The 13,343-nt window shown below is 36.0% G+C and overlaps 1 protein-coding gene across 1 annotated transcript in view; it reads right to left on the minus strand.

The window, feature by feature from the left end:
• The window catches only part of GlyRS (glycine--tRNA ligase), a 28,175-nt gene extending 17,844 nt beyond the window's left edge, over positions 1-10,331 (minus strand). Inside the window, exons 1-4 of the mRNA XM_069835964.1 lie at positions 9,927-10,331; positions 8,953-9,157; positions 6,624-6,765; positions 1,758-1,923 (exon numbers count right to left, since the gene is read on the minus strand). Of these exons, the coding sequence (XP_069692065.1) occupies positions 1,758-1,923; positions 6,624-6,765; positions 8,953-9,157; positions 9,927-10,154 (741 nt within the window). The 5' untranslated portion in view covers positions 10,155-10,331. The remainder of the gene's footprint in view (positions 1-1,757; positions 1,924-6,623; positions 6,766-8,952; positions 9,158-9,926) is intronic.
• Between the last annotated feature and the right edge of the window lie 3,012 nt (positions 10,332-13,343).

The raw sequence follows: 13,343 nt of genomic DNA on the forward strand, positions 1-13,343 counted from the left end.
TTAAAATGGATTTGAGGGAAGTTGGATATGATGATGAGGACTGGATTAATCTTGCTCAGAATAGGGACCGATGGTGGGCTTATGTGAGGGTGGCAATGAACCTCCGGGTTCCTTAAAAGCCATAAGTGAGATCATTGAATATGCTGTACTTGTCCTATTTGTCCTTTGTCAAGGAAAAGTCCACAAGTTTTAGCTGCCAGGTTAATGCACAGCATTTTTTTTCCCACTTATCAATACTAGCAAGGGACCAGCCTCATTGTCTAGTGATCAGAGCTTCTGGCTATAGTTCATGAGGTCCCGGGTTCGATTCCCGGTTAGAGCACAGGAATTTTTCCTTAAAGGGGATTATTCCTGTGTTCGTCCATGGTCTGGAATTTAGGTTAAGTTTAGATTTAAGACCTCTCCTGGCACCACATTATCATAATCATCCTATCACATCATCGGGGTAATGTAACTCCGCCTTCCAGGTGCCCCAACCTCAGAAGTGGGTTACAATTAAGCCACAGCCAGGAGAGAAGACCAGAAATGTCGAAAAGACAACCTGGTGGCATTGGATAAAATATATATATATATATATATATATATATACATATACAGGGTGTAACAACTTTAATGTTTAGAATTTCTGGAACATGTTCCCTGACACGTTCTACGTCGATTAAACCTAACATACCTATATCCAAAGTTCTATAGGTTTGGAGTATTTGTACCCCAAAGTTAAATTTTTGAGTTTAATTTTATCGCTGAATACTGAAAGAAGTAACACCAATTTCCGAAAGTGACATGTCTATGTCATTATTTTTATTAGTACCATATTACATTTTAATATCAACTACTTGTGAGTACGAAAGAAGCAGTGCAAAGTTGAAAAAGAATGTCCTTAAGATTCCAAACACTGTACTTCTTGAAATTTGCCAATAGGCACGTGAAAACACCTGTGCACTAGGAATCCTACGATTTGGGAACCGTGCTTGATATGCCAAAACAGCTGCTGTTGCATTGCCATTACACAGTCCATACACATAAACTATGTCGGCATATTCCTGATGTGTGTACACAAAAGGCATGTTTTAATGGTCAAAACTCAATACAAAGACTAGTCACAATATGGTTTATTTTTCTCACAACTGTTATTTTAAACTGTTGTCTGTTTCGTTTCCTTAGCAACCTAAACAATTTTAATTTAATTTCTCTTAAAAGTAAAATTTCCTTCATTCACTGCTTTCCAAATGTTTCTTATGTATCTCTACTTAGTAATGCCATAAAATAGGCCTTGTATAAACGGTATAATGCTTGGAGCTGCAAGAAGTTCTATTTTTTCCAGCTCTGTTATCTCTGTAACCTCTCAATTTCGGATATAGGTATGTTAGGTTTAATCAACGTAGAATGTGTCAGGGAACATGTTCCAGAAATTCTAAACATTAAAGTTGTTACACCCTGTATATAAAAACACACACACACACACACACGCACACAAAAAAAAACTAAACGGGAAGAGAAAAAGAAATTGGTTGGTCACTGACTAAGAAGAAACTGCCTACTGAAGGATGCACTGGAAGAAATGCTGAATGAAAGAAAAGTTCAAAGCAGAAAATATCAGATGACACAGAACATTAAGACGTATGAATCATATGCAGAGAAATGGAGAAAGGCAGAAAATAGGAAAGATTGGAGAATGCTGGGTTTGCAGTGAAAGACCTCCATTCGGCAGAACAATGAATGAATGAATAATTCAAAACAGAAAAATTATTACATACTCTGACAATTATGTCTTGACATTCATCCTTGGTGCCTTGTACGGTCTTCTTATCAGCACAAAGCTTCTCAAGATGAGCTTTGATTAGATGATCCAATCGGAAGCATTCTCCTGTGCCCACATCCTTCACCATGAGATCTGCAAACCTGTCCACGTGACCTGATGCTCTGTAAAAACAAGAGTCAATGTGTACAATTTCATTAAGTTATCGACTTCAGACAGGCACAGCATAGCTTCCTATATCTGAGAACCAGGTATAAATTAAAGTGTACAAAAACAATACTCAAGCAGATTTTTTCAAGGTTCTCTCGTTTCCCTACCATCACTCTATCAAATGTCCATCATTAAACCTGCATGAGAGCACGAAATATGCAGAGGGCCCAGTCAAAGCTTTATCAGTCAACGGATTCTCACTAGAAAGATCATGTTTGATACCCTGGCACAGGCTGACAAATTTAACTGAATCAAATCAAAACTAACACAGCTTAATCTAATAGAATGTAATCTAATCCAATTTCATCCAATTTAATATGATATAATAATAAATTTAGCTTCCCTTATGAAAAGGTTGCCAGATTTGACAAAGCGTATTACATATAATTTGGAAACACACCTAAAAGGTAAAATGATATACATTTAAACGGTTAGGGAATCGAATATCCAAATATAAGAAAAATTTACACCTAAGTAGTGTTTGTGCTCATTTACAGTTAAGAAAGGGTGGGAAAAAATACCATCAGATAGGTTAGAATGATTTGAATGCCATGTACCGCAAGAAAAATAATAGTACGGATTGATTGGCATTGATATCTAAACCAATCAACAGCCATCGGTTAAGATAACTTGAAATTTCCAATATCACTTCCATACAAATGATTTCTCAATATCTGAACAGATCCTTTGAGGGCAATAATGGCTATTTCCTTCACAATGCTGTATGTTAGGCCCAGGTTTTTACATTTGTTGGCAAAGAAGGAGGGTATTTTACCTCGTGCTCCCACCATCAGACCTATCACATCAATGTGGGACAGGCTATATTTATCTTTATGGAACGGGATTGTTGGTTCATAGATCAGTTTCTTTTCACTGTCCACCTCATGCGGTTGATCTGCATGTGTCTCAAATCTGATGGTGGGATCGAGAATGTATGCCGAGTTGTTCTTAATGGCAATGATATCAATTCGTCGAACACTTCCTTGTGTGGCTAGTCCCTGCACCTCTTGATGGACTGTGAGCCCTACTTCCTTCAGCGCCTCGGCCAGCATAGAACGGACAGCATGGTGACGGATGTTGCAAAGGGCCTCACTATAGGGGCAGAAGCCAAGGATATGGGGAAGAGTTTCAATCTCGCTGAGACAGTGCCTACAGCGGGTACCATCCCGACTTCTACCCGGTACAGCTCGGACCGGAGCAACATAGCCTACCATTTTAAGGGCGTCCATCCATTCCGAGAGGGTTAGACCTTTGTGATTTCTTATCCAGCTGTTTGCTGGGGGAAACTCTTTGTTAAGAATCACTCCTTTACCCTTTCGTTGCAATGTACACCAATTTTCAAATTCTTTGTCTCTTAAAGCGTCTCTAACTTTTCGAGAGTCCACAAAATTTTCACGATTATTTAAAAAAGAATTAGCAGGAGTTAATTTAAGGCTCTTTAAACATGTTTTACTCTCCTCAATAAGGTCCCTAGTGGAAGTAATGTAAGGATCATTAGTTTTGTGTAATACCCTTAAGCCGTTAATGTGTTGTAGCGTGGATTCCCAGCATACCCTAAAAAGACCAAGACCTTTACAACATATAATCGTAAAAATAATCTACAGCAGACTCCTGCTAATCCAGCCATTCCTTGCACAGAGGGGCGTGAGATAAGCGAGATACTGGCTAAGAAGAAACTGCTTACTGAAGGATGCACTGGAAGAAATAGTGAAGGCAGTGGCGATTCCTCCATGAAGGATATGAGGATGATCCTACAGTTTAATTTTGTGCCTCTGAGGATATAAAATATTTCAATTACAGATTTTGATTTTTAATGTGTCCTGATGTAATAATTTTCTTCAAACGTCCACTTTCTGTCCTGAGTTGTCACCACTGCACATCTCAGACCTTAGAAATACTCTCCGAGGAACCATCCAAATATCTTACAGCAAACAGTATTTTTCTAGCAGTGAAGTTAAGGACAGGGGAGGGTGCGGAGGGCAGGGTATGGCTTGACTTTAACCACGTTTGAGGATGTGACCGTATATCCTAATACTACGACCCTTCTTTCTGGGTGGTGGAGACCTTGTCAGAGACTACAATACGAATTTTGAAGTACCCTTGCAGCCTCCTTAAATGCAGTTCATTGGTCATTTTAAAAGAACAGAATAAACGAAATAATAAATAATTTAAAATGATATAATATAAAAAATAAAATGAATAAAAACCAAAATTACATGAGAATAAATAAAATAAGTTATAATAAAACACAAGAATTAACAGCACTTTCAGATGACAGGACTGCCGAAAGAATATCTGAAGTTGTATTTTATCATTTAGAAAAATTTAACTGTAGCAAGAAATTAATTGCGTATGCTCTATTATTATTATTATTATTATTATTATTATTATTATTATTATTAGTTTCTGTCTTGGACATGTCATCAATCTCATATCTTACATACAAAAAATATCACGAGTCGCCACTGGGTGAAGGGAAGAAATGTTCGGGGCAGATGAAATCAGATGATAGATAACACTAAGATACATGGATCATATGAGGCACCAATAGGAAGACGGAAAATAGAAAATATTGGAGAATACTGGGTCTGCAGTGAAAGACCTGCATTTAGGCAGAACACTAAGAATAAATTAGTACATCTATTATCAAAACACTTTTTAAATACACTGTCTATCAAAAAGGACTACACTTCATAAGCTTATAGAAATTTATTCACATATCTTACAGAAATGTTTAAGGGGTTTTAAATTATTATAGTTTATTTAACAACGCTCGCAACTGCCATGGTTATATCAGCGTCACCAGTGTGCCAGAATTTTGTCCCGCAGGAGTTTTTTTACATGCCAGTAAATCTACTTAAATGAGCCTGTCGCATTTAAGCACACTTAACTCTATACCGACTATGCTACCTAGGCCGACTTTAAGATGTTATTTTAAAGCTAAACACATCAAGTTTTGACTCACGTAATGCTGTAGTACCAAATTCAGACACCAAGAGCGCTACATCAGTTACAATACAAAATGATTTTTTTTATTGGTGTGGAACAAGCTCGTTGTGTGTTTTGGGTTCACGAAACAGTCTGCAACTACAGTGCAACGTAATTTTCGTCCCCAGTATCATAAAGATCCTCCAAGTAGGCCTACAATTTACTCTTGACACAGGACTTATGTTGAGACTGGTTTTTCTGTGCGACATGACAAATCTTCCAAGGTCACCCACAAACATCTGATAATGTTGTTGAAGAAGTCAGGGAGATATATTATATATATTATTTTAATGTACCGAAGTACATATGATATTTCCATGCAGATATTCTGCATCATCATACGATGAAAGAGTAATGGAAAGGAGAAAAATTCTCTCCGGCACCGGGATTTGAACCCAGGTTTTCAGCTCTACGTGCTGATGCTTTATCCACTAAGCCACACCGGATACCCACCCCGGCATTGAACAGAATCGTCTCAGTTTAAGTTCCAACTCTTGGGTTCCTTCTAGTGGCCGCCCTCTGCACTACGTCATAGATGTCTATGAATGTAGGACTGAAGTCCACACATGTGCTGAGGTGCACTCGTTATAAGTGACTAGTTGACCGGGATCCGACGGAATAAGTGCCGTCTTAATCACGATATACGTAAATCACTTCGAGGATTTCAGTCCTACGTTCATAGACATCTATGACAGTGCAGAGGGAGGCCACTAGAGGGAACCCAAGAGTTAGAACTTAAACTGAGACGATTCTGTCCAACGCCAGGGTGGGTATCCGTGTGGCTTAGTGGATAAAGCATCAGCACGTAGAGCTGAAAACCCGGGTTCAAATCCCGGCGCCGGAGAGAATTTTTCTCCGTTCCATTACTCTTTCATCGTATAAGTCAGGGAGAGCTTTACCCTTAGCCCCAGAAAATCAACGAGACGTGCCTCTCATGAGATTGGTATATCACACATGATGGTTTGGCAGGTATTACGAAAACATTTACACTTGAAGCCATACAAGCTGACCATAGTACATCTTAGTGATGCAGATAAAGTCACTCGTCAAGAATTCTGCGTGGAAATGTTGAATTAAATAGGAAATGATGAGACATTTCTGGACGTCATCTTCAGTGTTATTTACTTCAAAATGTAAACACAAGAAGTCATTACATTCATTTCAAGTAGAGCAACAGGGCTGGCAATAACTGTGCTGCAAAGAAACGAACTTTCCCGAAAATTCTATCATCATAGCAAGCAGAGAATTCACATTTCAAGGAAGGGGCGTGGCACTATTGATTTAATGGGATGCCCACTTCAATTAAAAACTGTCTCTTGTAGGTTGTAAACATCGAAACATTATAAAACTATATATATTCTTAATCAGAAAGATTCAGAGAATTTATTTCCGTTAAAAAAAAAAAAAGACTCAATTTTTTTTACGATTCTGAGTAGCTACCTTGTCCCCTTAAATGGATTTATTGTTAACATTTTAGATGAAAACATTAACAATAAATGCATTTAATGTATATTGTTTGTAAGATTACATTAATTGTGATGAGTTGTAGGACTGATTTATAACTGATTAATTATTATTTTGGCGATAACATTATAATTGGCTTATTTGATGCTTTAAAATGAATTGCAAAAAAAAAAAAAAAAATCCATAATCTTGATTAACTTACTTGAGAACTGGTTCAGGAGTGAGGATGGAGCAATCCACTTCCAGCATCTGTTCTTCCAGAACAAAGAAACTCCGCCAGGCATTCAGAATGTTTGCTTTCAGAGCACATCCCATTGGCCCAAAGTCAAACTGTCCAGTAATACCTACAAAATTCAATTAGGTTAATTATTCTTCATATATCTACTAACTTTTTATTACCGAGAAGAAATACTTTAATGAAATGTAAATTGCTGTTATTCTCTTACTACTATAGCACAAGCTACCCAGCATTCTACCACACACTCCCATTCCCATTCTTTGAAAGTTATTAAAATTCTCAAGAGAAAGACTTTAAATTTTGTAAAAATTAAATTACTTTAATTGAGCTAGATCACCAGACACTACTAACAATATTTATCTATAAGAAACACGATAAAACAAAACGTGACAACTACAAAGGCATCAGTCTTCTTCATTCTGGGTACCGGTACAAAATATTTGCCAAATTAATTAAAGAAAACGTATGTAACTTACAAAATTCAATACCCCTCATTTCTCGTGAAAAATAACAACTGAATAGACTACAGTGAATTATAGTGGACTTTATGTTGTCAGCAAACAGCTGGATACATTAAGAAGATTGATTGATTGATTGATAAAATTCAAAATTAGTGTAAGAGCAAAATGCTTTTGGAGAAGATATATCATGCTAAGATTATTCTTTCTTTCTCAAATTCCTCATCAAATAACAAAGAAAATATAATATCTCAACACAATTATATCGAAGATCAAAATGGCCTGCACTTCAATTCTACCAACCTTGAACCTAAAGCATGAATGTTACTAAATAAATGATCATGGCTTAAAAAAATGGCTTTATACCTAGTTTAGACGATATTTTGCCTAAAGTTCGCAAATTACGGAACACTACAAACTAAAATTTTATGTTTCTCATTGCAGAAAATACTAAGATGCATTTCAGTACAGTAGCAATGAGGATAATTAAGAAATTATTTAATGGAATATGGCGATATTGTTGCCTGTCGCAACAAATTTAAAGAACATGAGGAAAATGAGAGAATTAGGATGATCTATAATATTATTAGAAGAAATTATTTTTGGTGTATTCTGCATTCATATAAACTAGACTCTCGCTAATCCAGCCTCCTGCTAGTGTACTTCCTATCACTTCTACTGTAATTGTTTTCTGGGAAATCTGCAATGGTGCCATGTCTTATAGCTACTACAATACTTATACACGCATATACTTCTATTTGCATATGCACGCTGGCCACATGTGGAATGTTCTAATTTCGATTTAGAAGTGCAAGAGAAGTGGTTGGCGCAACTGATAACATTTAAATTTAATGACATTTTAAAGCACTTTCACTAATCTGACACACTCGCTGATCCTGCACCCATCTGTGCAAGAAATGGAGTAGCAAGAGTTTATTGTATTCCTTTAGTTGAATTTGTTTTTATCAACTCAGTTGACAATTGCAAATCTAGCTTTCAGGTAAAGCTCTGTGAAGCAGACTTGAATAATTTCAAAGAAAAAATTGTTTTGGGATCGATACCCGACCCCGGAACAATTTTTCCCTTGAAATTAATACTTCGGAAAATGTATTATGTGTCTTTCTCGTGTTAAATTTTACATTACCTCGTTAGCGTGTTTCAGCCTGTTATCGGCCATCTTCAGAACTGGTTGTTGCTGGTCTTGGCGCCTTTTGTTCGCGTTTCCTGTGGGGGTAAATTTGTGTAGTGTTATGTAACACACTCTCACAGAAAACACAAACAAAAGACGCCAAGACCAGCAACAACCAGTTCTGAAGATGGTCGATAACAGACTGAAACATGTTAACGAGGTAATGTAAAATTTAACACGAGGAAGACACAAAATACGTTTTCCGAAGTGGTATAGTGTTAAAAGTTGTGTAATCAAGATGTATAATGAAATTATTAGTTGACAGTTGTTTGAAACTGTCTTATATACAGTAGTAGCTCCGCCTCGAAGTGTAAGTAATCAGACAATTTGAAATTTCAGCGAGAAGCTTCTCTCTGTATGAAAAACAGAGTCTAGAAAGTACCGGTACTATGGAATGTGAGATTCCATAGTACCGGTACTTGCTTGTGAATAGCTCACTATTATGGAAGGATTTTATCCAGTTACGAGACGACAGAAGAAAGAACTCTTTTATAGGTGATTTAGGTCTACACTCAGAATTCTGCATTTGTTAGGTAATTACTTTTGAATTCAGAGCTACCAATTTAATTAATATAGGTAACACATTTTTATAATCTGGTTTGTATTTACGACAATTATGTAATAAATGACGTAAGTGTTGCAATACCTCCATATATGGCAAATGACTGGTCGAAGAAAAATCTTCTTTTCAATAAATCCTCCATTTTCGCTCTATCAAATGTTGCTACCGATGGTGCCAGAGATAATTCTTTATCTTCTAGTGTCTTCTTTCTTAGTTTCAATTCTGCAACTGCTTTCTTCACGTCCAATTCAGGGGCTCCATTGGTTTTCAAGTTACGGACCATATCACCCTAAAATACATTTCATGTTAAAGTAAAGACACAGTGAACAATTTAAAAAAAATGATACACATTGTTGATTTCGTTGGTTTATGATTTGAGCTTGACCTATTAAAGAATAGCCTAAATACCAAATTATGTTCAAAGTATCCAAAACATGTGTGCACTGTAAATTTGCAGTCTATGTATTTACAATTATTAATAAGTTATAATTAGATGACCATTGCCGATGACAGAATGTTAGTTGGGAGGCCAGAGGGAAAAAGACCTTTGGGGAGACCAAGACGTAGATAGGAGGATAATATTAAACTGGATTTGAGGGAGGTGGGATATGAATGTAGAGACTGGATTAATCTTGCTCAGGATAGGAACCGATAGCAGGTTTATGTGAGGGTGGCAATGAACCTCCGGGTTTCTTAAAAGCCATAAGTAAGTAATGTAATTAGACGAGACATAGCAATGAATTCTCCTTAGAGTACACAGTAAATCCTGGGATTTGCCTCAGTGAACTTTTTACATCTGTCCCTGATGAAATATTCTGTACACCGAAAACATTTTCTATGCTCCACAAGATGTTTGTGATACACATTATTAGAACAGAAAGAATAAGGCTGTCAAATTTACATAGCTTAAGCATCAAGTATCCAAGAAAGACTGAGACTTTCTTTCAGCAGTCACAGGCCTACCAGAAAACAGAGCAATTGTCTTAGTTAATGCAGAAATGTTTTATACATTTTACTACCAATAAAATATAAGTCCAATAACGTAAATACCAACTTACCTGTTCTTTAACAGCTGCTCTTAATGGTGCCAGTATTGCTTCAATCTTGGGGTCTGCCATGCTGTCAAGTGTATAATGTAATTTTACTTTCCGGAATTTCTTCTTACTTCCCCAAGTACTATTATAAAACACGGGTGTGCAGTGTACCTTCTGGTTGCGAATACGAAATACCTGGCTTCTGCACACAAATTCTACTCCAAGACTAACTAGCCATGAGACTGGTTTCATCTGTCAAAATACATTCCACGTTGTCACAATTTCATGCAATACTTATGACCAATGAAGATGTGCACGACCTACAATTAGGTGGGGGAATAATCTTTACGACTTTCCCATCCAAAGCGCACTAAACACGACCATGCGGCTGACAGGGCCGCCAGCAGAATTGCCAACATAATTATTGAAAACTCGCTATACAACAACGCAGAAATCGCCGAAGTATTTATATATTTTCAATCAAAAATAGAATAGTTTGCAGCTGTGAGGTTTAAAAAACGCCTAATTCCTAGACCAACAACAAATTTGATAAATGTTACCCGCTAAACTAAGACAGAAATACACCCGATCTAGCGAGAAACCGCTATATTGGCGACATTGATCACCAAATGGAATTCCAAGGTGACCAACATCACTGAACATCATAGGCAACATTCACGACGTATTTCCCCTGTGACATTCAATTGTAAATCAATTACGGCGCCAAGTTTGAAAAATTTCGTGCAAATTAGAGTTAAATTACAACGGGAATAAAATCATAATTTAAATGTAAATCGATCAAACCAAACATGGTCTTTTAAAACCGAAAATTAATTAAAAAAATCAAAGGCAACAAGTATTAATATGCATTCAATAAATTGGAGGAAAATCTATCGTGCATGTGATTTATTATTTTTCTTCATAATCATAAACCAATAAAAATTAGAACATTAAGGTTTTTAATATAATATTTCTTTCTCTCTCCTAGACAGTGTTATATGCTGCATTTGTTTTATATAATTCTCAAGGAGGACAATGCAGAGTTCTGATCGCGTAAAGGGAATCATCATCCATCTCTGTTACGTATTAGGCCATGTAACTGTTACAGTTATTTTTTTTAAGAATTTTACAGGGCTCCGATTTTCTTTCTTTTCAATTATTCTGATAACAAATGTTGTGTATATTTGAAATTAAAATTGGTTCATCTCCCATTTGCTTAGCATTTCCTCATTTCTTGAGCTGTATCGAATGAGAATAATAATTTTATGTATGGTATTCTCTATCTAGGAATCTATCCCCCCCCCCATCAGAAATCTTAATTCGTACCCTATCCATAGGTGATCAACATTTTTCCTGAAGCGTTACTGGCAGTGGCGGTTTCTCGGGGGAGGGAAGGGAGGAACGTCCTCCTCACATTTTTCTTCTTTTGAAAGTAAATACCAAATGAAATATATGCCTTGAAATTCGAGGAAGATTCGATAATTTTTAAGTTCACAGCTATAAGAAAACCTCGGTTGATCGAGTTTTAAATGATGCGCGCTCATGTGCCGCTAGAAAACTGTGAGAAAGATGCGAGGTGTGGAGGAAAGCAAATCCTTTCCTCCTTTCCTGCAGTTAACACACATAGACAACAGCGCACTAGCGGACAGAGAAAGATGCAGAGTTTTAAAGGAAGCGAATGAACAGTAAGGGAGGAGATCCTCCTCTGAATCAGCGCATGGGCGGGAAATAGAAACCAACTGGTCTTGCAGCAAACTCGCTACCGCTGCCATCTAACGATGCTGCATTCAACCAGACTATAACAAATCTAGGAGGAGGCACAATAAAAACAGTTTTAACGCAAAGCTATGAAAGACACTGTATAAACTTGTTTTAAATCATAAATCAAAATATATTATTCATTGCATTTTATATAAGCTACTACTCATGGTTTGAAACTTTCGAGGATATCTGAAAGTTGAAGTTAGATTTATATAAAACAAAGAGGAAGTAGTTCTACGTTAGTATCGCAGATCTTTTTGGCCCCTGAAATTCACTTCCATTCATTGTCTACTAGATAGGACAACAGCCAAGTTGTCAGTTTTGTACAAATATATTTGAAATTGAAAGTACTCCAAACTACATTATTTTTAACACAAAAAAATTAATCGGCCACCTGCAGCTTTGAGTAATAATGATAGTATGACTTTACAAGAACTGACATTCTTCAAAAGCATGTGATACTGAACTTGTAAAATGTACATGTGGAAACACAGCGCACGTGAGTGGGAGCAGTTTTCTCGCTTTCCTAACAGATTATTTCTCATTCCCACTTCCTTAAAACGGTTCTGGTTATGTTAGTAGCTAGTCTCTACCAACACGTGTGATGCTGTAGTGTGCGCTAAAAATGCTGCGAGTTTGTGAATTTCCTTGTAATTGTTAATTTGTACAATTATCCACCAATAGAATGGAAGTGAAAACATATTTGGACAATTTAGGAAACTCAGTTTACAAGAACAGATTATTGCTATACAAAAGGAAAGGCCAACCCTAACACTACCTGGTCTTACATGTATGCATGTAGGCTAATTTGTAGCATGTTTCTCTCAAGAAGGTGTCATTTTGCGCTGTTAACTTCTTTCCTCCTCTTAAGAAATATGCAGGAGCCGCCACTGGTTACTGGTACATGTTATCTTCAAATCCGTTTATTTTTTTACTGCAGTATGCTATGTCACATTTTGATTTGGAGAATATGAAAAGAGTATCAGAATGAGAAAAAATCAAGAAAATTAAATCAAAGTCTCTTAAAAGTGAAAGAAGACCATGTGCGGAAGAAATTGTTTCCATATCCCATTCACTTGAATTTTCAATAATAGAAACAAAAGACTCATAAAAATTAGGAAACTCACTTCGCTCATTTGCTAAACATTGACTCGTGCAATAGAGTATAACATTATAAACTAGTTTCATAATACACTGTTGAATGAACGGTACAATAAGCCTTCATATTGGATATATTTTCTCATTATTAGTATAATTTAATTTCGACATTGCCTTTGAATTTATCATAGTTTGTAGTAAAAGAGAAAAACAATTTCATATAGGGCTGCATTAGTTTTTCATAAATAGGTAGACCTATATGTACTTGTAATTACAAAAACTAAGAAATAACCTAATATACAATAACTGATTTGTTAAGTAAATTCAATTAACGAATAATAATTAATTATAGGAAGGCATATTAGAATTTGAATTACATTATAAAATTAGTAGAATCACTCATCTAATTAATCTGAAATCAGTATTCAATAGTTTACTTATATTTCAAGTCATTAAGATATTATTTTAAAATGCATTTTTTTTTCAATGTTTTGTTTAAAAATTAGATGGATCAACTATTATTTTCAAATATTATGTTATAAATACTCACTACAGTATCGATCGAAATGCATAAATTAATTT

This window comes from Periplaneta americana, chromosome 9 (assembly GCF_040183065.1).
Source record: "Periplaneta americana isolate PAMFEO1 chromosome 9, P.americana_PAMFEO1_priV1, whole genome shotgun sequence".
Lineage (NCBI taxonomy): Eukaryota > Metazoa > Arthropoda > Insecta > Blattodea > Blattidae > Periplaneta > Periplaneta americana.